The sequence below is a fragment of the Plectropomus leopardus genome, chromosome 4 (genome assembly GCF_008729295.1).
Source record: "Plectropomus leopardus isolate mb chromosome 4, YSFRI_Pleo_2.0, whole genome shotgun sequence".
NCBI classification, from domain to species: domain Eukaryota; kingdom Metazoa; phylum Chordata; class Actinopteri; order Perciformes; family Serranidae; genus Plectropomus; species Plectropomus leopardus.
In genome coordinates, this window is record NC_056466.1 from 13,151,838 (window position 1) to 13,177,698 (window position 25,861).

Below are 25,861 nucleotides of genomic sequence, written 5' to 3' on the forward strand. Positions count from 1 at the left end.
AATGTTGTTAATGGTACATTTGTCACTTAATCTCTTGTTCTCTATGAAAACCACATATCAAACTAGGTGTTTAAAAAAACCCGTTTTACCTGATCTACTGCATAGTGGAAACACCAACCTTCAATTAAATTGGAATTTCTATGAACATGGAGTGTGTGTTATGTAACAAGTGTGTTTGACTACATTACTGTATCATTTACAAAACACAATGTGTAAAAGTGTCAGTCTAGCTGAAGTCCCATTAAAAAACTTGGCACATGTATGGCAGCTATTATTAATATAAACCCTGCAGCATTTCAATATAGTTAATCCACTCCTACAACAAACACCACACAACACACAGCTGCTCTTTACAATTTATTTTAAATAAAATTGAATACAAAAGAACCCATTCTGAAGTCCAAACACCATCGGCAGATAATGAGTACTACTCCATGTGCAGTAGGTGACATTGTTTTGCCTCAAGAACATAGCAGATGTAAGGTGACAAAAGAAAAATCACTGTTATATTTTATCCCTGAGAGCACCTTAGAAATAAAATGCATCCATTTAAGAAAATGAATTTCCTGAATAAGAACTGACACTTAAAAAGATATGCAACTCCCAATATAATTCTATTCTGTTCATTGTGGCACTTTGCACATAAAATAGAGCTTTTTTAGGTGTTTGTTAACACAGTCAAGAAACTAGGTCTCTAAAACACGGTCATTTATCCAATGATGACCGCTTTCCAGTTGATCGCAGATATCTGCGTCTGTCATGTCCGCCAGCGTCCCATGAGCTGTCTCAGTGGAAAACACTTTGCTGGCATTTAAAGGGATACATGTATTCATATTATCCTTTACGGTCTGGAGAAAATCAACATACTGAATATTGTTTGGATCTAAAATACTGCTGGCAGGTATTAGCAGCTGAGGAAGGATCCATCAGTTCCCACCACACACAGCAGGAAGCTGAACATCCAAATAACTACTCCAGAGAGTTCGAAGGGGCGGGATCAGCAGGGTCATCTGCGGTACTGTTGATGGGGTCGTCCTTATTCGTGCTGCTGACCTGCGCGGCAAAAGAATCACTGTCACTCTCAATGGTAATGACAGCAGGGGAGAGCTTCTCTGTGCGTTCATTACTCTTGTGCCTTTTGCTTTTCTTCTTGTGTTTCTTCTTTTTCTTATGGTGACGCTTGCTTCGCTCGTGACAGTTTTCCTCGTTGACGAGCTCGACGCTGAGGCTCCTGCTGGTCTTTCTCGACCTGTCTTTGGACTTTTTGCGATGCTTCTCTTTGCTCTTTTTCTTGTGTTTTGTAGGGGAGTCACCTTCAGCATCCGAATGGGAAAATTCATTTTTGGATGTTTCCTCCAAATGTCTTGTTTTGTATTTTCTCTTCCCACCGGGCTTGTCATTGTGAGATCTCCTTTTTGTAGAAGGGGAGCGACTGCTAGAACAAGTCATAGAACGAGAGTGCCTCCTGTCTCGTCTACGCGAGTCCCTGCTGCGGCTCCTGGAGCGAGAGCGCCGAGCTGAGTATTTGCGGCTACTGTAATAGTAGGATCGCCTCTCTGCGTAACGGCCACTATCAGTTCTGTCTTCGCTATAATGTCTAAGTGACTGATAGCTATTATCACTGTCCCTCTTTTTATAATTACTGACAGATTTTGAGGTCACCGGGCTCCTGCTAGAGTACCTGCGCTCTGTGCTTCTTGACCTCCTCTTTTTCCTCCGGTCTCTGTCCTTGGACCAATACCTCTCCCTTGATCTATCATTGCTGCAAAATCTTCTATCTGTGTCTTTTCTGACTGACTTGCTGGATGTCTTGTGCCTGCTAGATGTTGAAGAGCTACATCTTTCTTTTGAAGCCAAATAGTGAAAGTGTTCTGATTCTGCATTTTCTGACTGTCCAGCACCACTTGGATCACTACTCTGAGAAGCTACAGGACTGAGACTGGAGAAGCGGATGTGTTGAGGTAGAAGAGGCACTGCTTTTATATCTTCACAGTCAGACTCATCTGAGTTAGAGGAGAGCTGGACCAGCAAAGGCGTCCTCTCTGCTGTTGGTTTTACATAACCAACAATGATACAGTCGTCGCTGTCATAAGACGGACACTCTTCATTGTTAAATTCACCCTGAATTGGGTCTGTTTGGTTATGAGAGCTCGTTTGCTGTGTAGAGACCCCAGACTCATGTGTCTCCTCCTCTAAACTGCTGTCTGAGTCCGAGTCAGGGACTGACAGACACTCTGCCCTGCTTTGCTCTGCAGTCGTAGAATACGATGGCCCAGGCGTCTCATCATCCCACATGGAGTGCCTCAGAGTAGATGTGGAGTCTCCTGGTGGGTCCAGATCTGCAGAGTGCTCTTCATCCTCTGAAATTGCTATTACAGATGAATTGGAGCTGCTGTCTTCATTTGAGGAAGGGGCCGGGCAGTCGTAGACAGCATGCTGATCATAAGCCTCCATATTGAAGGGGGACTTTGCAAAGGTGATAAACTCATGCAGGAAGTGCTCTGTGCGCCCCTGGAGGAACGGCCTGAGCTCTTCCTGAATAGCTCTATCCTCCATGTCATAACGTGTGATGCGTGACATGATGATGTGCTGAACTATGTTGACCAAAGAGCCGTGGGCCCCATACAGCACAACGAGTTCTCTTTTTAGCCAGGGGATCAGTCTATGTAGGCAGGCAGGATTTCTTCGGAAGAACTCAGCTGAAGTGTCTCTGGAACGGCCACCATCTCGGATACTCCGAACCTTCACGCCCCGTCGGTACAGTTCCCTCCTGAAGTTTACCATTTCCTGCTCTCTGACATTGTTTACTGCCCTGCCTTCACTCGCAGCTCTCCTCTTGGCTGCCAACCTCATCATCATCCGCCGGATGTAGCGGTCCTGTGTCTGTTGTGGAGGGTTTGCTGAGGCCTCAAACATTACTCCATTGTCTGGAGGTGGAGACGTCCTTCCTCTCATCTGTCGGTGGACTCCAGTAAGAGTCGTGCGATATCTAAACCGCACTCCCTGAAAGGTCCCAAAAGAGGTACTTTCCACTGGCCGAAGGTCATACTTCTTAAAGTCTTGCTCTGATTTTATACTGTGATAGATTGAATGAAATGGCTGTTTGCATAGAGGGCACTCGGCTTTGTTCTTGGACCACTCATGAATACAGCGGAAACAGAACTTGTGAAGGCAGAGGTCCAGGTAGGAAATGTTGTTAAATATGTCCAAACAGATGGGACACTTGGAGTCCGGCGACACCTCTGCAGACATTGCTTCAGAGGTTTTCCTCCTGCCCCTCTTCTGGCTTTGCTGCAGGGCAATCTTGATTGCTGACATAGTCTGACAAGAAAAGAAACATAAGGTTTATATTATTACAGAATGACATTATCGTTAAATTCTTGTATATGAAAAATAAAAAATAGTAAAGCAGCCATAGAGCAACATGTAAAGACCTACTGGTGTGCTGTAGTTAAGTAAAATCAGACCTATATTCTTAAGCAGCTTAAGTTTACAATTAATCCTATAATTGCACAAAATATTCTCCTGTTCACTGGAAAAATATGCACTGAAAAGTTAGCAAACTGTGACTTGCCAAGAAATTATTTATCGTGCCAGATTAGTTTGGACTTGCTGTATCTTGCAAACAAAATGTAAGCTTCTTTCTTCACATATACAGTATGCATCACTTTAAACCATATATCATTGTGGAGGATAATGACCTGCTACTGTTGACAGGTGTATCCTTGTCCAGTTACTGTTAATCATTCTTCTTATAAGGGACAATTTCCTATCATGATGGAAACTATGTAATATGTAAATAAATACATTTTTGCCATTGTATATGATACACGATGATTAATATTGCCGCGTCTACTTATATTGTGACATATTAGCTTAGTTTTAGGAAATAGGAACATTACCGTCTCTCTCCAAATGCATGTCTATATAAAAACATTATACACATGTTAAAGCACTACATGTTCCGACTGCATTCATAAACAAACCAATTTAATTGATATCAATTCATTAATGTATCTTGTAATAATGTCAGATGTTGATGTTATAAGAACAACCTTGTCTTTTAGTAAGATACAGAGGAGAATATATTGGAGACAATCATGCTTAACTATAAGCTATAATCAATGTGTATACGGTTCTGATAGTCCGTGATACATAACTATTATACACAAAACGTTACATCACGTCTGGTGCTTGTATAAAAGACCCGGAAAATGTCTTATTTATCTAACGTTAGTGCTGATATCAATAAGACATCGAGACGACTGAAAGGTACATATCTGATTAAACATACAATTAAACTAATATTCATTTTCCCCTTTGATTACGTTGTTGTTTTCGGTTAGCTTTAGCTAGCTTAGCAGGTTATGCTAGAACAGCGCCTATTTTAAGGGTTCCCCCTCACAGAAAAGACTAACATTTGAGTCGGAAATACGCTAAAATCTGACATTATTACAACAGTTCTGACGTCATATTCAACTATTCTGTCAGAGGTACACCGGCGTTACCGCTACTCGAAACTAAAAACTTAGTTAGTCCAAGAAGTGATGAACTTGGTTGGCTAAAGTTAGCAAGCTAGCTACATGTCATTAGCTTGGTAGGCTAACACCTCTACGGCTAGTTAAGACGTTCGAGAAAAGTTGTTAAAAAATTACTTTTGGCTTCCTCGGACAGGTATGCGGTTGAAGACAGATTAGACGTCTCCGTCTTCATGAAAACCATTCATTTCTACATAGCTGTCATTCAGGACTGACTCTTTACAAGCCCACAAACCTGGCTTCACTACACCGCGTCCATATTTTTATATTTTTGATTCAAGCGAAAAGCCACTTCCGCTCTTCACAATAAAAGCACAATCTTTTCATTTTTAAGAACCACCAAAAACTAGTCTTTACATACACACACGCAGCCAAATCAGGATTAAACATGTTTAAGTCATTCTTATTTACATTTCAACAATAATAATTATTCTACAGTATTATCTCTCGGCACTGAGCTTCTTCATACATCATTTGTAACCCACTTTTTTCCCTCACTTCCGGTCTACAGTTACCATAACCTAAGTCATAGGCCTTGTTTTTCTGTCATATGATACCACATAGTATATATATATATGCAATGATATTTATAAGATGAGGATTGTCCGTCCAGTTTATAGCAATATGAAACACCACCTGAGTCACATCAATGGAAAAGTAAGGCATTTAGTGGTTTCTTTATGTTGTACCAGAGTTAGTACAAACTTTGAATCTCTCTAAATAAAGTAATGACAAATTAAATTCTCTTTTTAGCTGATATCTTTTAGCTTATGACATTTTAATTTTTATTTTCCTTGCATTACATCCTTAACCCCTTATCCTGCTTCAAAGAAACAACAACAATCATTAGCGTGTCATTCACAGCTAACTGCTACCATACTAAAGTTAAGTTGACAAAATATGTTTGTTTTTTTAACCATGATCTGGCAGTGAACTGTTTTTATTAAAGACATTCAACAGCCTCTCGCTCATTGAAGCATTAAAACATTCATTATTAATCTCCACTGTAATCTGTCTCTCTTTACGTTACTTTGTAAAAATCACACACTCGTGAATACCTTTGTAATATTTTATTGGCATATACACAGTTTTTACAACAGCAAATCAATGAATTAATCCAACTTCAGTGATGACCATGGCTCTCGGGGAGATCTGGAACAACTTCACCCGTCTCCAGGATGGTATCACCCTTAACACACAAACAAGGATGAAACAATTAGAAATCTTTTTCACCATGAAGACATCCTAGAGAGCAGAAATCAGAGCATCTCAGGAGATTGGTCTGTTTGAAAGGAAACAAACTGTGGGACTATGAGATCTTACTATGGCTGGTAAAGCAAGCTAATAAGCAGTGGTATGTATTTAAAAAAATAAGTGTTTTGATTTTAATAATTTAAGAAACATTAATGGTACAGTGGCAGAATTACTAAATTAGTATTACTTACAGGGAACAGCTTGGGTTTCAGCTCCACAATGCCATATGGCCTTTGCTGTGGGGAACAATGAAATTGTTATTTAGTACACTGACACCTGCAGGAATTGACTATGTGATGTGCACAGTGACGCATGGTGCACTTGTATGTCAAATGAAAGAGACAATAAAAAAAATGCAATAAAGCAAGTGCTGCATATCTGTCATTCTAAAATACTCCTGCATTACTTGCAAGTCACCATACTTGTATGCTGCCTAAAGAATGAAATAACACTTTAGATCAGTGATACTCAACTTGCAGCCAAAGGGCCAAATCTGGCACATGATAGGATGCCAGGTAGCACATTGACCATTTTCTCATTTGTAGAGGAAATAAAGTAATTCAAACTGAGGGTTTTTCTTTTGTACTTTAAACGGTCAATAAGGTGCATGAGTGCATGAAAAAGCATCGCAATAGATCTTGTTTGTTAAAAAAAAGCCATAAGTTGATTGCCTGAACCCAACAGAGGTCCCAAATGTCCTCAGATTGTAGAAACTCAGCTGCATACAGCTGACCTGATGGGCCCCTGCAACTGGATCTGCATTGTTTATTCATTTTATCTGATAAATGTTATTAGTATTTGTTTATTGAGTGACCCCTGGCCTTTTTTCATTTCATTTTGCAAAAGGTGGCCACTGGGCAAAGCAAGTTGAGTATGCCTGGTTTAGATACTTAAAACATTAAAAAGTTATTATTCAGGAAGTGACATGTGCAAGTGATTAAAAGAAAAGCGTATGGAGCTGAGAGGTCTAACTCTAGTGCACACAGCTTCCAGGAGTCCTGCTTATGAAGTCATAAAATTCTGTTCACCAGGTTTTGACCACACTCATTTAAGTCTCTATTCTGTTTACTCCGAGTAGTACTCTGTTTAAATATTGTTAAATATTTCTGTTGACTTACAGAAATATGGTATTTCACACAGTAGTGAACAATCCAAGCAGGAATCAACAGGCGCGTTAATGTGAAAACTCCACCTTGGTATGCTTTGTAGGTCTGTAAGAAGATACACATTAAAGACAGGTTATTTCATATAGAGTAATGCATCATGAATCCCAGTGTTGATTCTGAGCAGGTGAAGAGTTTATGCATGTAAAATATTCAGCTGTGAAATACTCACAAATACAGTGTGCTTAAAACAGTTTCATAGAATATAGTACCTCATGTAAAAGAAAAGCAATACCATAACTCAGTAAAATAAAAATATAACAACACTTTCTCATGTGTTTCTTTTCTTTCTTTTTTGTTTTGTTTTTACTTTTCGTTTCTTTCTTTTTTTATTTTATCAAACAATTCATTTGTAACTTAATTATTTTGCTGATATTTGGGCCATTTATCCTGGAGTTGCTCATTACTTTCTGTTCATGTTTTTGGAATAAAGTTTGTTCAGGTTTCAGAGGGTTAAACATGCAAGAAAGACATTAAAATGCCAAAAATATAAGGCAAAGTACAGCAACACTCAAAAACAAAAAGATAGAATTGAAAAATAACAATCACAATATTGAAAAGATAGTTTTAAAAGATACTACAGCATAACTAATATATACATTGTAGAAGTCACAGCAGAATATGGCATAATAACAGGAACCCCCACAGCCATATCATAAACATAGTACAACCATAAACTGTATATTTACAGCCTATAACAACAGACACAAGTTAACAAGCTATTAATTCAGCAAACGGTGAAAATAACAACAAGCCTGACATGAACAAGCTAACGTTAGCTGTTTGGCCATGTTAAAGGTGAACATTCAGCTGTATTTTAGCTATAAATATGTTAACTTTCATGAAACTGGCCGTGGTTATACTATGAAAAATATGTAGTTTGTTTAATGATATATCGCTTGTATCATTCGTGGTTGTTTATGCTAGCTAGTTAGCCTTAGCTGTGCACCGGGACTCACGTAAAGCCTCCACAGGCTCTTGGGCTCCAGAAAGCCAGCCCAGAATCTGGCGACGGGGCCCGGAGGTTTGGCTTGTACCACGGGCTCCCTCGGGCTGAGCTCCTGGTCCTTCAGCCACTGTCTCCGGAGCTTTCGAAGCTGCTCCAGACGGAGCTTCTCGTCTGGTGTGTAACCAGACATCGCTTATTTCTGATGTTCAACCTCGGCAGTCCTACAATGACACCATGGAGGACACTTCCTTTAGCACAAAACAGCACCGACCCAGAAGAAGAAGGACAAGCGGAAACGTGACACAAGTTCAGTGGGACAAATTTCACAGCGACACCTGCTGGACTGGATAAAAACATGTCCCACTAACAAAATATATGTATTACTAATTTTTAAAAATCCCAATTTCTCATATGATGAAAAGTACGTAAGCCATTTTATTATTATTTTAGCAAAATGTAATACACATAAAATGATTTGGCTTTCAAAGCTACTCTCTTTTTATATCTTTTCAAGATACATAATTTGAAATATATGACAACTGAAAATGTAAAACATAATTTTTAAATAGGCAAAACAAACAAGATTATTCACAAATTTCATTTAAATCCAATTTTTATATCAGACCCTGAATATACATAGTTTTTTGTTACGTTTCTGTCTTTCCTCTGCATTTTATTATGCAATTTAATTTATTTTCATTATGACATTTTGCTATACATTTTCTGTTTTGAAAATATTGAATATATATGTTTTTTATATGTCAATAAAATTGAGGAAATACAAATAAAAAAAACAAAAATACTGTGAGGGAAGATAATATGTGGCATGATGTGTTTTCCTTTTCTTATTTTTGTATTCATTTGTTCTACTATTTGTAATGCAGTAAAACAACTAACTGAATCATTCTGAGTGACAGAAAACTGATGCGAGAGATGCAGTCAGTTCACACACTGCAGGCAATTAGTTCAGTCACAGTTTTTGGTTTATGACATGACAATATTTTACTGATGAGTCACACTTCGGTAATCAGAAAAATGCCAACTTGCAGTAATGTGCTGCAGAAAAGGCCTTTTTTTCTTGAATGTACAGAAAGTTTTGAACATGCGCAGTTATCTTAAACACATATGAACTACAAAAGTCCAGGGATTTATTAGTTAATTATCATGTATTAATGTGCATAGACTTGAACAACTTGTTGTTGCATTACTCTACTACTACAGTAGGTGGTGAGATGCACCTTTCAAGCTGGTTTGTGGTTCGCTGTAAAAGAAGAAGAATACTTCAGTCTCTGCCTGTCCTGTCACATGCAGGATGGATGCAATCAACTAGCGTTATTTAATTTGCGGGATAAATGTACAACAATCAGGCCCTCTGTGGATATTTATTAGCCTGATATTTCATAAGCAGTGACGTCAGGTAAGACTTATTTTGTTTACCGATCGCGTGGACCTGTTAAAACTCTCCTAGCGTAAATGCTACAAGCTAAACTGAATTAACCTTGGTAGAGTTATTGTTATGGTTAGTTAGCTGTCAGCCCATTCATGATCGAGCTGTAAAATAACAAGTATACCGATTTTTTAGTTAATCGTGATATCACCGTTAAATAGCAAACTTTCATGATTTATCTAAGTCAGCTTTACACGGTTCGCTGTTCACGGAACTAACGTGTTGTTAGTCGGCACTAACATTAGCCACCGAGCTAAGAGCAAACTATAACATCAGCAAAAGTCAACGCGACATATGTTCAGATTGCGTAATCCTCACAGACCATATGTTTCAGTTATTGTGGAGCTGTTGGAATAAATACAGTTTACTTTTACGTGTCTATTAGGATGTGTTTTGATGAATAAAGATATGCATATATGACTGTAGCGTTAGTTTGGTAAAAATGATATTTAATCTGCACTTTAACCCTCAGAAACCTAAGCAAATTGATTTGCTTTCTTGGGAAAAAAACAAACAAACAAAAAAACAAAACAAGTGAAGGCAATGAGCGACTTAAAAAAGACATGGCTCCGAATTAGCAAAATTAGTTGTAAAAAAAAGAGACAAAAAAAATTATCTAAAAAAAAAAGTTTAAAAAATGGGCATATATATGTGTTTGTGTGTGTGTATAATTCTAATAATTATTCATATAGTTTTCTGGACCTTTTTTTTTTAGTGTTTTCCTTTTAAAATGATAACTTTCACATCTTTTTCTTGTTACCTTATACTCATTTCTTGCACTGGGTAGGACTTTTCTTGCCTAGTTGCTCACTGCCCATATTTTCAAAAGAAATGGAACAATTTTGCTCTGGTTTTAAAGGGTTTAACAGCTTCTGAAGGGCGCCTGAAAGCGGCACAAGAAAACTAATGTCAATCAAGGTTTCAAAGGGTTAACATAAAAACATTCTTATAGATTTCATTTGGAGCAATTACATTTTGCAGTCAGTCATTAAGTACAGGCAAGCAGGTAAAAAAAACTAAATGTATAGAGACAACAATGCACAACATGGCCAGTACTGTAAACAGTTAATGCAAGGCTGCATTGGAGAGAATGCTGGAAAACCTATTGTACTGACAATATAACGAGTACGTATCAATGGAGAGGTTATTTTACTCATCTGTTGATAGAAAACACTGCAGCAGGAGTGGGAGATGTGAATACAACCCTCTGTCATGGTGTGAATGATTTTATAATTTGATATGGAGATGAAGAAAATGTACCAACATAACAATTGAGAAACATTTTATGGATAAATTAATTAGACAAAACTGACTGGCAAAACCAGCAAAAAAGATAATACCAAAGGAAGTTACATAATCAAAATGAGGCAAATCATATTAAAATCTAATACTGCTATTAAGCAGTCCTGCTCATTGATGTACTGAGAGATACAGATAGCTACCACAGTAAAACAGGATGTCAACATTTATATGGTTAATTATTAAACATTATGAACTCCAATAATAATAATAATGTCAAATAATTTTCTCTTTATAAAATATCTTTGTACATGTCAATGCAATATGTGAAAATCAAATCATGTTAATAATGTCTACAGTCTGTTGTACCTATGGCTTACTAATGGTTGATTGATTTGATTTTGATTTGATTCTTATGTGTGTGTCATGCACACATCCCAACCCTCATGGATTTACAAGACACCATAATAATATTGTTGCAGTGATCAATCCAGAATGCACATTATCGTACAGCTCAGTTCCCAAACAAAATACTCTGACTTAAACAAAACTCAGATTTTTTCATGTTCATCCACACAAAATAAAACCAAAAACATAAATGGTCATTTTTCTGAAAGGTTCAACTGTTAAGTCTTCACCAACAGGACAATTAAATAATAAAAAAAAAACTCATTCTCACTTTCTTCAGAGTTACAAAACAAAATGTGGCCTATTACCGGTCTGTAAGGCTAATGGTAATGTTTCTGAGCAGAAATTTCTACATATGGATGTTTGTCTTTGGTTTAAATTAGACTTAAGTTACATACTGTTGCTATTCTGTGTAAGACTGTAAGTGAATGTTTTTTTGTCTCTTCTCCTGTGCAGGACTGTGCTAGACTTTGGATGGAGTCAGCACCCAAGTTTTCATTGTCTTGTGTAGTCGCAGCCAGGAACCGCAGGGTTCGGGATTCAGGCCACCCTGTTCAACAGCAAGAGAAGAATGGTCAAGTATTTCTGTAACAGCGCAGACATCAGGAGTACGTGGGACCACGTTGTCTCTGCTTTTTGGCAGAGGTACCCAAACCCATTCAGGTACTCAGTATTTTGTAAAGTCAACACAACCCAATCTCGATGTCCGTGGTTCAGAGCCTGAAATGAAAACAAGAACCAACAATTATACTTGCTGAACTTAGTCAAGTTTTGAGTGACATGAGTGAGTGAGTTTGTTGTTTTTAGTAAAAATTTTAAATCAGTTATGATGGATTAGTAACAAAATAAAAATTTAACTTGATATTCGGATGATAAAGGACATCGTTATGATTCAAATATTATTGAAAACCATTTTGCATTTCCAAATTCTCAACTCTCTAGAGGGCTGCTGGGATGAAGCAAAGTTACTGAGTGTTTGTAGACCTGCAGGAATCTTGTTATTGCATTTAGTTAGCGTGGGTGGAGTGTGTCACGGGTTCAGCGTGACTTACAAATTTGATAAAATCTGATAAAATCTACTGAGGAGTTGTGCGGACCCAAAACAGCATGCAGACAGTAGTTATGCTTTTGAACAAATTGATAAATGGTTAGGTTAAAAGCAAAGTTAAACCTAGTTAAAATAACTTAAAATGAGTCCAGGTACTCAGACCATGCAAAATGTCTCGGTATTAAAGGTCTCTCAGGCACGTGGCGTCTTCATCTGTCTCTGCCTCCTCTTTATATCAGGCGTTAACATAGCATGACATCAACTTTAACTGAAAAGGGTGAGCCAAAATAATTTGAATTCAAAAACAAATCAAATATTAACACTAATAAAGCAAATATAATGAAGGGAAATAATTCATTAAAATAAGCAAACTGGGCAAGCAAAAGTTTTTGTCAGTCTCTGATCCAGTCAGTATTATCGTCTCTTCACGTTTAAACATTTATGACCATCAAATATAAAAGAGGGACCTAACTGGAGCAGGAGTGAGGCGTGCATTCACCCCTCCGCTTTCCCACGAAGCGTGTTCGTGTCTTTGCAGCGGCGTGCGTCTGCGTCGAGCCTGCGTCCCTCTCTCTTGCGAGCTGTCCTCCGTCCTCCCGGGCTCTGCAGGACTCTGGACCCGTCACAGGTTGGCGTCTTCCCTTTCTCCTCCATGTGTCGTCGGTACTCCTCTCAGCACGCGCAGACCCCACACACTTGTGCCTCATTAGCTGTGGGGAGGGAGGTAGAAGCACAGCGCACCCATCAGCACCGGCTGCACCCAGCGAACACTTCGCAAACACAGGAAGTTCCCACAACCACACAGCGCCGCCACCAAGACCAGACCGCACAGACATTCCCTCATGCACACACTAGTGTTGTAGTCAAGACCAAGACTTGGCTGAGACCTGAGTGTGCTGAGACTGAAGACTAAGACTGTGTGTGTGTGTGTGTGTGTGTGTGTGTGTGTGTGTGAGAACAATTCTCCTCTGAGTTCTATGATGGGTGGCAGCCGTTATTGGTGACAAAAAAAGCAAGCTACAAGTGACTTGGCTGGATTTAAAGAAGGGAGTAACAAATAAATCCTTTGTGGTTTCAACTGGTCTAGATTAAAAATCTGGAATCCGCTACGTCCGAGACCGAGACAAGACCAAGTCAATGTTCATTCAATTCCAAAACGAGACCAAGACCCTCAAAGTGACCGATCTAATCGAACACTAGCTCACTCATACCACATCACCCTGTGACAAGTGCATTGCAGAAACCTTGGAAACAGTTTAGGTGAACCGTGTGCACACAACTGAAAAGAGCCCTCAGCCACGATTAAGACAGAGAACTGAGAATCACAACGGAGAAGTAAAACTAAGTTTGGCATTTTCATAACTGTCAGATCACTCTGACTCGACCTAAAAACATCAGAATCTTGTTCTATAAAATCTCACAAACATCACACAGGCATTTTGTGCAGAAAACAATGCACCAGGACCCCAAAAAACATGTTTTCTCTTTAAAAGTGGAGCATAGTTTTAAACAGAACTGAAATTAATCATAAACTGATTTTTAACCTGAAAGTTAAAGAAGTTCACATTTTTACCAAGTCTGTCTAAAACACACAGGCAGAAAACAACACAAAACAAAACAACAACTACAGACTTTGTCCCTAATCACACACATTGGGGGAATGGATCTCTTACAGGAAGCAATAACGGTTTCATTGTGGACCGCTTACAAATACAGACTTAAAGTGAATTGTTATCCTGTCCTTTACCAGTGACCATCTCGCTGACATGGCTGTGTTTTTGTACCCATCAGCACTCATGTTCTCACAGAGGACGTTGTGTACCGGGAGGTGACTGCGGATAACCGGCTCCTCTCCAGACGCCTCCTGATGAAGACCAATCGGCTGCCTCGCTGGGCAGAGCACATCTTCCCCTCTGGCATGGCTCGCTCTGTGTACATCATCGAGGACTCCATCGTGGACCCCGTCAACAGGAGCCTGACCACCTACACCTGGAACCTGAACCACACGACTCTCATGGTGAGGCGTCTGACTCTCTGTGGCTTGTTGCCTTTAGGTTCACGTTTCCTTTTCTTAGTATTGAACCTTTTTTTGCTGGAAATTTCCCATAAGTCTTTGAAAAAAGTGAAAATCAATAAATTTGTCAAGTTGTCATCCACCAGTGGGTCTCATTGGCCTTATGCACACAGCTCGCACTACTAAGCTAAATCTGTGACATTCGCTTGATTGGAGCATTTTTTTGGCTATAATCATTATTTTTATAGTAATGTATCACATGATAACGTGAATACAATGAGTCAATATGAAAGGCGTTTCTCAAAGTGATCTACAGAGAATCATCACCTGAAGCTGCAGCTTCCTTTGGCTATGCGGAGCTTTATATTGAGTTTCAGTTCATTGTTCAGCTGTCTGAGCCGCAGCTTTACTGTCCTTGTTTACTCACTGTTCTCATAGCATCGTTTTCACTGAACATGTACATCACTTCGCACCAAAAGGCGGACAGACACAGTTAGCGATGAGCTGGGGAAAAAAGAAGCACAGCAGCAAAAAGTCTATTACATGATATTTATCTCACGAGTTGGTTAGGACTAATCTAATAGAGAGTTAATATTTGTCTGAAAAATGACTCCAAGTGAATGATAATTCGAATACCTTACAGTAGATCTTATACTGTATACAGGCATAGAGAAATATAATAAAAATAAGTATGCAAGAAAAAAGTGCATTATGCTGCAGTATATAACAGAATATATACATTTAAAAGCAGAAAAATACGCCTTGCTACAGGTGTGCTGAATATAAACTCAGAGCGTAATGAGTAAAATTAAATAAGAGTTTTGAACAGACAAATTTATTGCAGTGTATGGACCAATTGAATTATTGCACAAATTAAGTAGAGACTAGAGGGCATCAATTCCGGTGTTGCAACTGTATATGCAACTGCACACTAAGAAGTTCATTATTTCTACTTAAAAGTTGGCGACATCTTACCACAAACAACAGCTGTACAGTGTACTGAATTCTTATGAAAACTGATTCATACAAGAATCAAGATTATTCATCCGCATTTCCAAAATAAATTCATAAATTAAAAAAACAAACCTCTTGTTCATCATCAGTGTTGCAGTTTTCTCGTTTGATGTTTGCAGAGTAGAAAATACTGAACTCTGTGCAGACAGGTGTAGCTGGTAACTGCAGGAGTGTAAAAGAAATATTAATTTAAGCAGACTGATCTTCAAAGGAGGCAAGTGTTTGAACAGTTCAGATGCAATAATCTCCCAGGAAAGAAGAACCTTGACATGACCCGGACGTCATGTGGCTTTGAGGTGTGCCATGTTCACACTCTCCCTGCTGCACACTATCTGCTCATGCAGGATGGATCACGCTACTGGTGTTTTAATCTGCAGCAGTATGAAACAAAATTGGAAGTTCAACTAACTGGTCGCATTAAATTAACTGTCTGAATAAAGCATCCAAATTACACTGGAAAAACATGTAATATGCTGTACTCAGTGGTTTGTTATATTAAAATGAACTCTCATATTAAAACTAAACCTAACAAAGACACTTACAAGTCAATTCGGTTTGTAATGTCCACAAATGTCATGAAGCGTGATCATGAAGGAAAAGTATATTAATTTGTTTTAAGCATGTGTTTTCATTATAGTTCAGCTCTCAAGTGCCTGTTTGTCAAAGCTGTTCATAAAATACATTCATTTGTCTCGTTTGCTGCTGTTCCTGCTCTGCCTGATCAACTGTTCGACAGCCTGGCCCTTTATCTTATTTGCTGTCACTTTTCTCTTCCTTCATGTTAGTCGGTTGAGGAGCGTTGTATTTTCCGAGACTCGGCGGAGCAGCCAGCCACCACCCAGCTGAAACGGGAGGCATGGATATCTTCAAATGTTTACGGCTTCTCCAGACCTATTCAGGTACTTTTACCCTTTTTGTTCAATTACCAATTCTTAAATCAACATGTTAAACTATTCTGATTGTATCTGATATCTTCAAAATTATCTCTTTTATTCTGTCTTTTTTTTATTACTATTATAATTATTATGTGACCCCAGTCTGCCAGTTGGTGGTGATGTAATTAATGCCCAAAGAAACGTGATTTTGAAAATGCAACGACCCTGATATTATAACTGCGATTGACTTGAAATTCAGCAGATATCCAGCTCAATGGGGTTCCCAGGAGGTCCTTTAAAAACACTGAATTTAGGATTCTTAAAATCATCAACAGCATTACATTTTGTTGACAAAGTATTAAATTTACTGGTTCCTGGTGTTATGGCGCCCTCTAGCAGACATCAGCAGGAACTACAAGCAGAGCTGCAGACACACTGAAATATATTCCTAATTTAGAAGCCTTATATTGTTTTTTAATTGAGTTCAAGCCATGCAGGGTCAGAAACCTATCGAATTTGTGCCCCTTTGACTAATTGGTCACATGGTGGTGCTGTAATTACGACCCCAGGTCACACCCCTCACACCATACGTCTAACTGACTTGAAATTTGGCAAAAAAATCCAGCTGAATGTGCTCTACAAAAAATAATATGACATCAGATTTTTGCATTTTTTGTCTATAAACACCAATGTTGGTATATAGCATTGCTGGACATAGATACACATTTCTATTATAAATGAACAAGATCAGTCAAAAATTGTGGCTGCTATCCATCAAAGTCTTTACAATGGGTGGAGCTTAGCAATAAATTGGCCATAACTCATTAACAATTTGACCTACCAAAGCATTTTGATCCTGACCCAAAGTGGGCTCCCCAAACAACAAAAATGTGTACCTCAGTAAGTAGAGGATAGAATTTCACTAAATTTGGTGCACATGCTCTGGCCTATTAAGCATTTAAGCTGTTATGCCTTTGTTTAATTTGCTGTGAGCCGGAACGTTCTGCAGACATGAAACTTGGCGCCGTAGTTTGATTGGTAGGTCATAGTATGGGCAGTAGAGGCGTGGAGGCCTGTGTGCAAACGCCAGAATAAAGAAATGGAAGATTTGAGGGGAGAAGTGGAAACGATGCCAAAAACATATGAAATGTGTTGTTTTTAGATGTGGAAGATGCCAGGCTTGCTTTGATATCCCCAGAGAAAAGGAGAGAGGACTGTAAAGCTCAGTGTTGTTTTTTTAAACGTCACCCCCTTGTAAAGCCATTTCCTGTTCTGACTTTTCCCAGGAGTTTGGATTGGCCCGATTCAAGAGCAACCAGGTGAAGGCCATGAAAGGGCTGGAATACGCTTTGACCAACTTACAGGGTACGTACACTTCACCAGCAGAAACGGGAGAAAAGTGCAAGGGAAGGAGAAGATGGAAACAAAACAGTTTATTTTTAACTGTCGCTATTTGTGGAGAGGAGAGACTCAGACGAGAAGTAGGGCTTCATTTTTTTCAAAACAGGCTGCGACACATTGTGCACTATTTATATTACCCATTTATTTATACATTATCTGTACATTGCATGTATGGCTCAACATCCTCATCGTGTGTTTTCATGAATGCGGTAAAAATAAAAGCTGAAATAACTCGCCCCAGACATTCAGATGTTTACCCAAATGTTTTGCAAAAATTCTCAAATAGGAAAGTTGTAAGCATTGCCTACCCCTACACCATATGTTTGTCTCAGAAACAGGTTAATTTCAGCAGTTATTGTTGCTCAGAAATACCATGTGACTACAGAGGGATATGAAACCATGGCAACTACAGTGACAAACAGCCTGAATTTAGGTTTAGACCAAAACAATTTAGGCAGTCAGTGTTGCATAAACAAAAAACTGTAGAGCAGGCAGTGTGACAGGCACATAAAAAGCCTGAGAGACGAATGGGGGAAATGCATCAATAACCTGACATTACATTATTAAAGGTGCTGTCTGTAAAATACAGGACTTCAGTAACTAGTGGCACCTGTAGAAAACTGCACCATTTGCAAATGTGTGTTCTCCGTCACAACAAGGGAGGAATGTGTGTGTGTGTGTGTGTGTGTGTGTATGAGTACTAGATTTGCAGGAGAAATTAAAACCGAAAATTGCTCATGAAGATCCCTCCACTTCTAAATAGCAATCATATTAAAAACAAGAAAAAAAGATAAAACCATAGATTGCATAATTGATCAAAGTTTCAAGACTAAGTAGTAACACAAAATTGATAGAAATGCCAATATTCCAAGTTCGATTACATTTAAATGATCGGAGAGGTGAATTTAAATCACAGGGCGCTGTTAGTGGAGAAATGCAGCGCCTTGTTTGGCAGCGGAGCCTGACGAGTGAGTGTTGTGCTACAAAGTGTGTGTTGTGCTGATGCAGCGTACTGTTGTCTGAAAGGACATTGTTATGATTCTGTCCCACTGCCCCTTTGTTGATGGCACTGCAGGGATTGGGATCAGGCTGAGCGTTGTGGTAAGTATGTTAGCGGTGGGGCATCCATCTGCCAGCCCAGGCCTTGCCCAGGGTTGTCACATGATGCCACATAACAGCGTCACACTGTAGGCTGTGTAGCGGAGGTAGTGACAGTCTCCCTTTGTGTGTTCTGTGTGCAGATACACACCGAATGTGTCTGGAAAAGTTGGAGTAAAAGTGACCGAGAAGTTGATTTAGCGTTGGTGTAGATGTAGACTGTGTTTAGTTTAGTTGACCCCCAGATAAAAAGTGAACCCTAGTCGTGACCTTTTTATTTGACAAAAAATAGTGCCAGTGTTTCTTTTTTCCCCAGATTCGACAATGAATATTTCTTCCAGCAAACAAACAGGTCATCAAGTATTAATTCTACCCACTGCAGTAAGAATTGTGCTTGTGATTGACATTGTGGTGTCTTTTTGTTTTTGTTATTTAAAAATCATCTTTAACTTTTTAGTTACAGTCTAAATTCTATTTGAATAAGACAAAAAGTCTAAACCTAGTACAGCTGCACAGCGTATGAGATGACCGAGGGCTTTGAAAACAGGAAGTGGCAGTATTTACTCAGTAACAGAAAGTACTTTGCCCTGCTGTTGCTGTCCAGGCCAAAAATCACTGTAAATACATGTTAAAATGAAGAATAGTACTCACAGTTACGCAGCAGAACGTACCTGCTTTCTCTGGTCGGGGATGTACATCCCTGTGTGATCATCGGAGCGAAGTCCTGCCAGTAAAAATAGTTTGTTAAATGAGCTATGGGCACCGATTAATCGGTCAAATTGATAAATGGTCGTCCTGTAGTTACGGGTTGTTACTAAGGTCTATGCACCCATTCCGACATTTCAGTGTGTAATATTCAATAATGTTACCCATTAATTTTAGGGCTTGTGTGTCATAAAGGCTGTTTTAAAACAAATTGATGAGGGTCTTTTTCCTGAACTGTAACTGCCAGTAAGATAATTTGCTAATTCCACCCTGGTTTTATGCAAACGTTTCAGTGGCTATAGAAAATGAGCCAAACAAAGTTGCCATTCGACTGATGATAGCAATGTGCTTTCCTAGGCTGTGACAAGTGTGTTGATGAAGTAATTAGTTGTAGCATTTCACTCATGTAACAGCTAGCTAGCTAGTTTGATAATTCCACCATCCTAATATGCTTCGCTGGTTATGGCAAACGAGGAATAATAGAGGACTGTCAGCACTTGTTCATTTTGGAGGAGCAACGGTCAGTGGGGAAACTCAAACACTTACATCGTCACTAACACAGTCACATTTATAGGGCTGGCCTCACTCGCTGCAGTCCATCCAAAAACTTTATAATAAGAATATGCTCCCTCTGCACATATCAATATTTAGATTTTAATATATTTATCAGTATGCCACATACATGTAGAATAAAATAAACACTGCAAAAGTGTTTACTTTATTCTTTATTATATAATGTCAGAATGCAAACTCAGAAGGCACATCCTGTGTATTTGTTCTTGTGTTTTACATTTAATGCAGATTTTAAGATTTGGGGATTTGGAGAATAAAAAAAATCACATGTATGTTGCACAGTAGATGCAAATATTTGTGACTTTCAAAATAGTGTCAATTACTGCAGTTTGCCATTGCATGGCAGTATAGTCACTGATAAGTGATAGAGATCAGGGAGGTACTCAGTGTTGCTGCTGTAACCACTGTAAAATCATAATTTCTGGTTGTTCTGATGTTTTTATGCAGTTCTTAACTGTCCAGTTTGGGGAAAAAACTCCTGATTGATTGGACAGAGTAGAGAGTGTGAGGGAAAGCTTTAATGTAATGCAGACTGCATGCAGTGCTCCTGGGTCTGTGTGACTCTACCTGTAGCTGATCTGGATGGTGAACTAGATTAGATTAACTTGACTGTACACAATTCTTACCTCACAAGTCCACATCCAGTATTTTTAACAATTCGCTCAGCAGATTTCTGATCTCTTGCAATGAATACATTTAGTTCATTCAGTTAATTAGCATTGCTGCTTGTGATAACAGCTGGAAAGGCCCTGAGTAAAAGCTGATGCAAAACTATGAAATGAGTTCACTGAAGTTTTCGGAGAAACTGGTGCTCATAATTACCCTGTCCTGTATTTAAACTTTCTGAATTACAGTACAGGTGATTTTTAAAGGAACATCTCTTCTTGTAACAGTCGTGTATTAACATTTACCACATAGAGCTGAATGCACTTCAGTCTGTAGTGCTAGTATTCACTGCTAAAGTCAATAACTCAGTGATAATTCGACCAAATGATTGGAAAAGTATCACAGTTTATATACACTTCTATCTTAATCTAGTTACAACCATCATACAATGAATCAACTAGCAGTCCCTCCAGGATTACGACATTTTTTGGGCGATATCTGTGGTCTAAAATGCTTGATTTCACGACAGCTTCCCTAAAAGATTGCAGTGCATGTTGCAGTGTTTTAGACTTTTTTTCTTTGCAATGACATTGCAGGAGCAAGTAAAAATGGCAAAAGGTGTCATGATATGTTTTTTGTATAATTCATTAAAAATCAAAAGCCACTTCTGGGCTTTTAAATTTCATTGGGGTATACAGTATATGATGGTTATACCCCTCGCCCCCATCTAAGTTGTTAATCGTCTAGTTAGGTAGTCCCAATGTTGCAGTTGACTCACCAACTCTCTAGTCCGAGTCGAGGCACCAGTGTTTCGAGGGTGGGTCACCAAAGAGGAGTCCAAGTCCCGAGTCATCATGATGCCCCTTGAAAGAGCTGATGTACAAACAAAACAAAAATGACACAGCTGTCACCATTCCACATGGAGACTGATTAAAATTACACTTTTATTCTTTATATTACCGTCTATTATATAAACACCATGACAGTAACATAATTAAAACCCTAATGCCCCTAGGGACCTTCCAGAGTCTACTTTTGGTTAACCGATTGTGTTTAAGATGTGTATTTTTTGTTCAAGTGTTTTGTTTAAAGCAATCTTACTCATGGATTTAACTTGAACTGCACTTATTAGTTGTCCATAGTTCAAACCATGGCACCTTTATGAAATTACATTTTTAAAATACTTTTTTCTACCATATGACAATGATTTGAGTTCCAGGGCTGAGAGACAATGTTTTAAATAACGCTGTTAACAACATGTGACATTATAGAAATAAAAAATCATAATGATGAGTCCACACAACTTATGAATTGTTAACACCAAAGCAATATAATAAAAATGTCCTCCCGCGAGGTCTGACTGCCAGCTTCCTCTGTCTGTCCACTGCAGAAAGTCCGATAGCAAGAAAGCACGTGGCTACTTAATATGCACGCTATTCTGCATATCGAGTAGCCACGTGCTTTCTTGCTCTCTGGGTTAAAGCTTTTATGGTCGAGGCTCTTTTGGCTCGCGAGCTAACGAAAGCATTTCGTTTATTTTTCTGGGTGCGGCGGTGACAGGTGTCTGTTCAAGTCAAGTGTGCATTTGCAAATAAAACATATAGTTGTGCTGTGTCCGTGAAGGGACATTTCAGGATCCGAGGCGCATCTCACAAATGTGGACATTTATAGCCGGGGCGCGCGCGACATGAACTCGCATGCAGGTGGAGGAGTACACACATATCCCGCCACTGCAGGAAACTTACTGCTACAGACTTAATATGAATCCATGTATTATGCCATTTTTTAAGACCTATTACACATTATAGGTCGTCTGAGTCTTCGTCCAACTTACGAGTCGTACGTGGTCGTGTAGTTCAGAGTGTCAGCAATCATCAACTCTGGTTTGGTCGACTTTTAATCGACCTAGTTCGTGGTGAAATATGCCGTTTTTGCATGGGCGCAAACAGACACCATGAGATATGATCAAATGGCTGTATTTTACTCACGGTTTCTGATGAATCCGGGTTCTTCGGGTTCTTCTGATTACAGGATGTTTGGAGAGTTTCTGTGTGATGCTCAACTGATTTGTCAGATTGTGGCGTTCAAAGGAGAAAAGATAACAAAAAATAAACATTTCCCATAAAACAGGCCTTGGTGAAACTAAGTTCAAATCATTTTGTTAAAAATTGAATTTATCAAACAGTAAAACTGAGATTTAACCAAAATAACACGGCGGTTGAAGACTGCGTCTTCTTCAGCTAATTTCACACACCTGCCTTTAATGAGGGCACCCCGAGAGTTCAGGTGACGCATTCAAGTTACCCTTCAAAAAATGGGAAATTATAAGGGCTCGCAAAAAAATGGCTTTTACAGCGCAGTTTACAGCTACGTTTCTAATCGCCATGTCTTTAAGCTCAGGTGACCTCTGGTGATGCGTGCTGTGCACCACATACAAATAGATGAATACAAGAAGGAGTTTATTTTTAATACTGTGAGAATTTCTAAATACCCTGGTATACTGTGGTACCAACCAAGCTTAGTAATTTGAGGAAAATAAAAACCTAAAACACACTTAAAACTGTCAAAAAACTGGCAAGCAGACCATGAGAATGCTGAGATTTTTCTGCAATTGTAAAAATACCTCAAAGTGAATCTGAACTTTGGTGCTTTCATACAAGCAGTGAATTTAGTCACCTTTCACTTTCAGCAGAGTTATTGGGGCCCCTGCGTGACACAAACAGCAAATCAACCATACAGATAAATCAGCTAAACTTTACTGAGCAAAAGGAAATATGTAAAAATCTGCAGCCTGTCCGTCACCTCTCAGCCATTCTAATTTTAAAAGGGGTTGACATCGGCTCCACTAAAACACGCATGACATGATTTTTGTCGTTGTTGTCAATACAGTAAAAGCCAATTTTCACCATTTGGTATGTTTTTATTGTTTCATAGCTAACACTTTTGTTTGCTTTTTGGCAACTATAAATTGCAAAGATACCCTCCCTCCAATTATTGTCCAAACATGAAGAGCTTTCTGCCTCTGTCAGCGTGCAGCCATCCTCCCAGGAAAAACGCATATCTGCTGCTTTGTCTGAAGGAAGCAGCTCGTCTCTGCTCTCTTTCCGTCTCTCTTAAGGGAAGCTGCTCCGCTGTGTTGTGATTGTGGTTGTTGTCCTTCTCATGTGAGATACTTAAAGTCTGAGGGTTCAGAGTCAGGTCAGGCACAAACGGACCGTGCAGCCAGTGTGAGGCAGTTCATAGCAGCAGTACAAATGCTGGTGTGCTCAAAGGCTTTTTTAAGAAGCATTTTCTCATTTAAGAGGAAGTCTGTGATAATTTTGATTTATCACCTTTCCATCATGCATGTCATCAGGAAAAGCCTCTTTCAGGAATTTAACTGCTTACATAAATGTGATGATAACGACTCAACATGTTGGCCTAATGCATGAATAAGCATGTAAAAGTCTTAAAAAGCAATCTTACTCGGTCGGACCTGGTAACATTTCGGTAAAACTTTCAACACAGCACAAGTCTGAATCATATGTCATCACTTTTTTCACATTACATTTCATTTATTTATTTTTTTAGAACCTGTTAAAGAAAATATATAAATGATTATACAAACAAGCAGATAGACAAAAAAAAAGTATTGACAGACAATGAAAACATAAAGCAAAAGAAATCAAAGACACAATGACTTAGTTTACATTTGAAAAGGAGTGAGACGTAAAAATTTATTTAATCCCACCCCTTCTGCATAAGACATTGAATTTTAATTAATCACTTCCTGATTTATTTAAACATATACTCTAATTAACTAAACAATATTCATACACCCACATACCCAAAAAAGTTATTATTTACAGAAAGAAAGGGGGAAAAAAAGATAAACTAGGAAAATAAACAGTAACCCTTATAGACACCTGGTGACACCTTCATCCCTGTACCTCATGAAAATCATGTTTTAGTACATATTTTTAAACTGGTTAATTAAGATCAGGGCCAAGAGCAGGTGCCAAACCTTTTGCTCCCGCTGGGCTTTTTTCTGTGAATTTTCTGTCCTGTCTTCACAAAGCCGTATAAGTCTGAACAAAAAGGCGTTACTTTTAGAACATGATGTATATTCCATGTCTGAAAAAGGCTGAAGAAAACATTTTGTCCTGTCCTCTCTCTCTCTCTCTCTCTCTCTCTGGACGCTCTGTGGACTCTCACAGGAGAGACGCCCCAGCGGCTGCTCAGGGACACAGTGAAGGACGCATCAGAAAAGGCCAAAGAGGCAGCCAAGAGCCTGGCTTCTGCTGCTGCTGTCCCACAGAAACCCCAGCAGTACGTCTGACAGGACAGTGACATGACCTCAACGCGATGCCTTTTGATCGTCTCGATCGTCTCAACTGGACTGAAGTTTTCTGAGATCTTGCTGATCTCTTTCTTCTTTCAAATGAAGCAGCCTGTCTCCTCTACGGTTTGACTTCTATCTTTTTCTGTCTCTGTCCTCAGCTCTCTGTCTTTGTTAAATCTCAGGTCCTGAGCCTTTTGTCTGAAACATTTTGCCTTTGTGGAAACATTCAGATTGTGACCAGCAGCACCCTTTAATGCTGTAACTACGTCAGGTATGAATGCACATGTCCATCTTTTGCCATATATGTAATCATCAGAGTATCTATTTTGGTATTTTGAATATTTATTATATTTTCATGCAAAATGATAAATAATTTCACCACTTTAAGACATGCATCAGCTGTTGTAACACTGAGATATTATTGTGCTTTTGGCACTGGTCCGGCCGTAAGTTCACATTAGACTACATCACAATGCTGTTGCTGTGTATTTTCAAATTAACATACACAAGGAAGGACGGGGATCCTGATTTGATGGTTGCACGCAGCATATATTTTTCAGTCAATCTATAATGACAATTTCCTCATGATTTCTTCCTTATTTGACATTTTCTAGATTTTAGACTGAACTCAAACACATCAGCACACAGTGCGTTACAGGTCTAAGCACACAGCGTATTCTGTGATAGTGCGTACATTAATTAAAAGAAATGGTGTAAATGCTACTGGTGAGTCACTGCCAGAACGGCCTGTGCTGAAGCTTTGATAATCACAAGATACCAAAGTGACTTCTGTGGAAAAAAAATCAGACTGAGCAAAGTTCTCACAGCTCTGCGCTGATTTACTCTGTAATGTGATTAGCCTTTAACTGTATGCCTGAGGTGCGATAGTGAAAATATTTTAGATTTCAGTCTGCCTGTTGATATGAAGCTTAAGCTGTGATTAAGATGATATATTATTGTAAAGATTTCATTGATTGCATTCCTTTTTAGGTGGATTTTTTTTTTGTTTTTTTTCTGCTCTGACACTTGAATAATAGTTAAAAAATAATATTTATTATATATATTCTTGTGATGTATTTTGAAGAATCATTTAGCATTAAGCATATTTGTAGATTTATTTTAACCAGGTAATAAGGTTTGTAAAAACAAAATCCATTGGACTTTTGATTGAAGAAGGTAATATTTTTTGTCAACATTTTTGAAAACAC

General features: G+C 38.7%; 3 protein-coding genes across 3 annotated transcripts; 1 reads left to right on the forward strand and 2 right to left on the reverse strand.

Moving 5' to 3' along the window:
* Positions 1 to 343: 343 nt before the first annotated feature.
* Positions 344 to 4,794, reverse strand: toporsa (topoisomerase I binding, arginine/serine-rich a). Its single transcript, XM_042485893.1, has 2 exons — positions 4,656 to 4,794; positions 344 to 3,321 (listed from the first exon to the last, which is right to left on the reverse strand). Exon 2 carries the CDS (start codon positions 3,316 to 3,318, stop codon positions 970 to 972), a length of 2,349 nt encoding a protein of 782 aa, XP_042341827.1. The 5' UTR covers positions 3,319 to 3,321; positions 4,656 to 4,794; the 3' UTR covers positions 344 to 969.
* A 799-nt stretch (positions 4,795 to 5,593) lies between these two features.
* Positions 5,594 to 8,163, reverse strand: ndufb6 (NADH:ubiquinone oxidoreductase subunit B). Its single transcript, XM_042485598.1, has 4 exons — positions 7,915 to 8,163; positions 6,911 to 7,003; positions 5,984 to 6,028; positions 5,594 to 5,727 (listed from the first exon to the last, which is right to left on the reverse strand). The coding sequence occupies exons 1-4, from the start codon at positions 8,092 to 8,094 to the stop codon at positions 5,662 to 5,664; spliced, it is 384 nt and encodes a 127-aa protein (XP_042341532.1). The 5' UTR covers positions 8,095 to 8,163; the 3' UTR covers positions 5,594 to 5,661.
* A 1,022-nt stretch (positions 8,164 to 9,185) lies between these two features.
* On the forward strand, positions 9,186 to 25,656 carry LOC121941704 (PRELI domain-containing protein 1, mitochondrial-like). Its single transcript, XM_042484549.1, has 6 exons — positions 9,186 to 9,321; positions 11,455 to 11,661; positions 13,838 to 14,063; positions 15,860 to 15,973; positions 17,236 to 17,314; positions 24,529 to 25,656. The coding sequence occupies exons 2-6, from the start codon at positions 11,570 to 11,572 to the stop codon at positions 24,648 to 24,650; spliced, it is 633 nt and encodes a 210-aa protein (XP_042340483.1). The 5' UTR covers positions 9,186 to 9,321; positions 11,455 to 11,569; the 3' UTR covers positions 24,651 to 25,656.
* The last annotated feature ends 205 nt before the right edge of the window (positions 25,657 to 25,861 follow it).

Coding starts and splice junctions, on each gene's coding strand:
- toporsa (XM_042485893.1), bottom strand. CDS start 3,318: ATGTCAGCAATCAAGATTGCCCTGCAGCAAAGCCAGAAGAGGGGCAGG.
- ndufb6 (XM_042485598.1), bottom strand. CDS start 8,094: ATGTCTGGTTACACACCAGACGAGAAGCTCCGTCTGGAGCAGCTTCGA. Junction 6,029..6,910: donor GTGTGAAATACCATATTTCT/GTAAGTCAACAG, acceptor TGTTCCCCACAG/CAAAGGCCATATGGCATTGT. Junction 5,728..5,983: donor TGAAACCCAAGCTGTTCCCT/GTAAGTAATACT, acceptor TTGTGTGTTAAG/GGTGATACCATCCTGGAGAC.
- LOC121941704 (XM_042484549.1), top strand. CDS start 11,570: ATGGTCAAGTATTTCTGTAACAGCGCAGACATCAGGAGTACGTGGGAC. Junction 14,064..15,859: donor TGAACCACACGACTCTCATG/GTGAGGCGTCTG, acceptor CCTTCATGTTAG/TCGGTTGAGGAGCGTTGTAT. Junction 17,315..24,528: donor CGCTTTGACCAACTTACAGG/GTACGTACACTT, acceptor GGACTCTCACAG/GAGAGACGCCCCAGCGGCTG.